Source organism: Benincasa hispida, chromosome 8 (assembly GCF_009727055.1).
Source record: "Benincasa hispida cultivar B227 chromosome 8, ASM972705v1, whole genome shotgun sequence".
Taxonomy (NCBI): domain Eukaryota; kingdom Viridiplantae; phylum Streptophyta; class Magnoliopsida; order Cucurbitales; family Cucurbitaceae; genus Benincasa; species Benincasa hispida.
The window spans coordinates 2,362,561-2,367,409 of NC_052356.1; the positions used below are offsets into that span (position 1 = coordinate 2,362,561).

The 4,849-nt window shown below is 32.7% G+C and overlaps 1 protein-coding gene across 1 annotated transcript; it reads right to left on the reverse strand.

Annotated features, from left to right (window-relative positions):
* Window positions 1–340: 340 nt before the first annotated feature.
* Window positions 341–3,455, reverse strand: LOC120082596 (protein TRANSPARENT TESTA 1-like). Its single transcript, XM_039037841.1, has 2 exons — window positions 2,683–3,455; window positions 341–1,210 (listed from the first exon to the last, which is right to left on the reverse strand). The coding sequence occupies exons 1-2, from the start codon at window positions 3,268–3,270 to the stop codon at window positions 785–787; spliced, it is 1,014 nt and encodes a 337-aa protein (XP_038893769.1). The 5' UTR covers window positions 3,271–3,455; the 3' UTR covers window positions 341–784.
* Window positions 3,456–4,849: the final 1,394 nt, after the last annotated feature.

Genomic DNA, 4,849 nt, shown 5'->3' on the forward strand with positions numbered 1-4,849 from the left:
TGAAAATGATTATTTTTTGAGGTAGCCAAAACTCACAAGTAGCTTTCAATCTCTCTCTCTATATATATTGGCCACTAAAATCTTCATCATCACATATAAAAGTTTAATCTACATTCTACAGCATGACATCAAAATAGAAATAATCTTTCTCAATTTAAACAAGAACACAAAGAAAGGAAGATCTGATCGCAATGCAATAATATCAAATAGATTTACATGCTTCCCACAAAATTTGCAGAGATATCAATAATAAAGTTCAACACACCATCGATTCAAAAAAGCATATAATGTAAATGATTATACCTTAAAATTTTCATAAAGTTCGTTAAAAGAGGAGGGAAATTAGAAAGACAGAGAGAGAGTCTTTCGATCTTCATATATGAAAGATTACCAGTTTACGATAAGCAATGAAGCTGACAAATTTCCTCCATGAAAGAGAGACAATAAAATCTAACACCAATCTCACAAAAGAAGAAAATTCATCTACTTCATCACCTCTGGCAATCCCATCTTATTAGAAAACCCTAAATCTTCAAAGAAAGGGAGAAAGAAAAAGATAATATATCACAGTGCTCCGTAGCAAATCGTTCCCTCTTGAGCTTCTCAGAAAAACTATTCAATGTGATTGTCACAATGTAGTTGTACCGTTGTCAACCACATTGTTCAGATCTCCCAAATAATTTCTCCTCGCACGACCCATCGGTCGGAGAATGTTTTGTTACCGAGCACGAGATAATTAAGATGTTGCATGAGATCGATACGACAGAAACCCTAGTAACATAATTCAAGAGAAGTGATCTTCTTGATCAGATCCAGTGAGGCATTCATCATGATCAAGAGGGGAGCAAGGGGAGTGGCCTTTACCAAAGGATCTGATGTGGTCTTTGAGAGATCTTTTGTGTTTGAAATCTGAGCCACAAGTGCAATACCAAAGCTTACCACAATTTTTTTCATGGGTTCTCCAATCTCCTTTAACAGCCAAAGTTTTGCCACATTTTCTACACATAAATGGCTTAGAACCATGCTTTCTTTTGTAATGAGTTTGAAGGGTTCTGAAGTCCTTCAATGGCTTGGCTCTTGGATGGTTAATGTTGTTCTTGCAGCCTTGAGCACAGCAATAACATGGAAGCCTTAGCATTGCTGCTGGCTGTGTTCCTCTAAGAGATTCTGGCCCTTTTCTGTACTCAGATCCATGCCCCCACATGTGCATCTACAAACATCATATATATATATATATATGGAGCTAAGAGAGTTTTTCGAAAACATAAAAGTTACGTTACGAATATGGGATGGAGATTTGAACCTACAAATTCATAATAAAAGTCGGAATGTTTCAACTAGTGATAAGGTCGATTTTGGAGTATTGAACATGAAAATTTTTAGACTCTATCGGATAACTATTTAGTTTTGAAAATTAAGCTTATAAACGTACTACTTCAAACCATAAGTTTTATGTTTTACTATCTATTTTTTTTATTAATTTTTCTAGTTTTCAAAAACTTATTTTTGTTTTTAAAAATTAACTAAAAATTCGAATGTTTAGATATGAAATTATGAGGATCGTGAACAAAAAATTGTGAGAGGAAACAAATAAAATCTTCCATAAACCAAATAAGTACTAAAAAAATTGTTTTAAGAACAACTTTTGGTTCTTAGAATTTGATCAAGAATACAAATAGTTCTGTAACATAGATAAAAATTAAAATAGTAAAATTGGGAGAAAACGAACATGACTTTCAAGAAAAAGATAAATTTTGTAATCAAATAGAGCCTTAATTAGTAAATTTGATTTAATTAACTTTTTCAATAATGAGAATTTTAAGAAAGTAGATTTTTCTCCTGTGTCCTCACGAGAAAGCTTTGTTTTTAGCAACCTTAACGGGTCCCCTTGGTTGCAAAGTCATAAAGAGAGACAAAAAGAGAGATTAGCTTAGCATAATTATCAAATAACCAAAACTCTTCGATCATAGAACTGCATTTGGAAACGCCATAAAAATAAAATGTTTTTGGAATAACATTTTTTTTAACAGATTACTTTATTTTTCGGTGTACCAAAAAGAGCAAACCAAACTCTAATAAATAAGAAAGTACATCGAAAAACAGAAACGAGTTAAGTTCGTCCCCGACGCCTAATATCTCGATCACCGACTTCCCCTTCCAAATGTTTTTGAAAGAACATTTCAGTATTCTAAAATAATAATATTATCTTTATTTTTAACAAAGGGAAGTAACTTGGAAATACACTTAAGCAAATAACATTGCAATTATTATAGACTCCATTTGGTAACCATTTGGAGTTTTTAATTTTTTGTTTTTGAAAATTAATCCTATAAACAATACTTCCATCGCTATTATATTTATAGTTATCTACGTTGGATGAGTATTTTCCAATTCAAAGCCATATTTTTTAAGGGAAATTGGCTAATAAATCTAATGTCACAATAGAAGACTTGAAAATCATGAGTAAAAATAATAAGAAAACAAACACAATTTTGAAAATCGAATGGTTACTAAAAGAGACCTGGGTTAAGGACTCAAACTTATTCTCAATTAACTTTTAACTTTTTAGGATATGAATTTGAACTAGAAATTACTAGTAGGTCCTAATCAAGTGTTTTAATTTGTAATCAGCCAAAATAAAAGATAACTACAAGGTTTAAAGAAAATTGATATTATTTTTACCTGCATGTTATTGTATCTATTAAATGACTTGTTGCAGATGGAGCAAGCAAATTGCATAGGACCAACAAGGATCTGAGCTTGTGTTGGGATCCAAAACCTTCCTTGAGCGTTAAAATTAGAGAAGCTTTTCTGCAAGCTGTTAATTTCTTCTTTCTTTACACAAACATTCAATTCCTTCCCATGATCACCAAAATTAGAGACATCACCAACATTTGGAAGCCCAATGTGCAAACCCACTTCAACTTTCTCCATATCTTCATCCTCCTCTTTAATTCCCAAATATTTCCTTTCATGATCTCGAGCTCGTGCCCCTTCTTCATCCTTCTTCGTCGAGACGTCGATCTCGGTGAACAAAGGCAGGCATCGAGATGACGAAAAAAATTCATGTTGATCAGGAATTAACCCTGTATTAACGCATTGGATGCTCGTCGTCTGAGAGATCAAATCACGGTCGGAGGAGGACGAAGACGAAGACGAGTGTGAGATGGAGGGAGAAAAAGAAGAATTGTGTGGTTTAAGCCATTCTATGAAAGTTGGGGATTGAAGACAAAAGATATTATCTTCTGCCATGTGATTTCTCAAACCCATATCTTCAAGGGGTTAACATAAAGCATTCATCTTGATAAGTTGAACAAAAAAGAGAGCAAAAGAAAACTTCAGCTTTATAAAGGTTTGATATTCAAATGATGAACAAAAGGTGTTTTTGGTCTGTCTTTTTTTTCTTTTCTTCTTTTCTTTTTTCTGTGACCATTTGATGTATAAAAGAAAAAGGAGAGATAGTAAATGGTGGGGTAAGGAAAAAAACGACATGAAGAATTGAGAATCCAAGAGCTCAAGAGTCTAGAGGGCCACTGTTGATCATGTAAACTACACGTCGTTTACCCTTTTTTAAAATTTCTTTTTCTTTTTCTTGTCTCTTTCTAATAAACTATGTAAATTTGATTTGATTTTTTCAAATATCAAGCTTGTGAAAATTTGACCCACATGTCACAATTTTTTCTTTCAAATGAAACCAATTACACCAAACTTGGAGAAGCAAGAAGTGGAGGAGCATTATATTCTCAGTCAATACCTAAAAGAAAAAGGCAAAGTCATATAGATTTATGTTTTTGGCAATTCTTTTTAGGTTAACTTGCATATAACTTACACTATTTGATTTTATTTAGAGAAATTTGAATGGTTTGCTTTTCAAAATCTAGCAACGATAGTTTTAAATCTAATTTGCATTTCTTTTATTATTTCAATTTTAGTGTGTGTGAATATGGAGTTGTTTTCATTCCATTAATTGGGTTTGTTTTTATTTGATTTAGGTTTTACCATTAATTTAGTTATCTTTTCAAATTTCTTATCTCATTGTAATCGTATATATTTATTGTATTAATTGTGTCAACTTATATACCAAAATATAAATTAAGTATATTGATGTAGAACCTGAAATTTGTTATCTAACTCAGGTTAACTCTAGTTCATTATGCGGGTTAATATGTTTAATTGATGCTTTTATAGGTATAGAGAATCGAAGAGGTAGATTTGAGCATTAAGATACAAATCGAGCTGAACCGGAGTATTTGGAGACTAAATGAAGCGTCTAAGTCAAAAGAGATCAAAATTATGAAATGCCGCTGGAGGACCTAGTGTCACGGCACTAGACGGCAGTGCCATTCACAATCGCATCACAAAGGGCATTGCGTCGCTGCTGTCATATTTTAGGAAAGAATGTTCTGAAAGGAAAAAGGCAATGGAACTGCAGTGCTGCACAAAGAGTCGCGACACCCTCGATTGTCTATAAATAGAGATTTTTCAATATTGGGTCAAGGGCATCCACCTTTCCAATTTTGAGCCCCATCCTCCTTTCACTCTTTTCTCTTATGTTTCATATATATAGTCTATTTTAATGTTGTGGAATTCATCTTATCCATGAAGATCTTGATTTCAATGTTTAGTAGCTAAAGAGGTATTTTCTAACTTAAGTTGAGAAGGAAACTCATTGAATCATATTGTGAGGACTTGTAATTCTTATTTCTATCTAGTGAGTGCTGGTGATTCTTAAAAATTTTGAACTTCTATTCTTCGGATTATGTTTGATTGAATACCCTTGCATATTTTCATTACTTTGCTAGTAATTGCTAGTAATTGACTAACAATCCGTGACATCAAAGAATACTTG

Bases quoted from the DNA above. Each gene is read 5' to 3' on its own strand.
- LOC120082596 (XM_039037841.1), bottom strand. From the start codon at position 3,270: ATGGGTTTGAGAAATCACATGGCAGAAGATAATATCTTTTGTCTTCAA. The intron at 1,211-2,682 runs GTAAAAATAATA...TGATGTTTGTAG, and splicing joins ATAGATACAATAACATGCAG to ATGCACATGTGGGGGCATGG.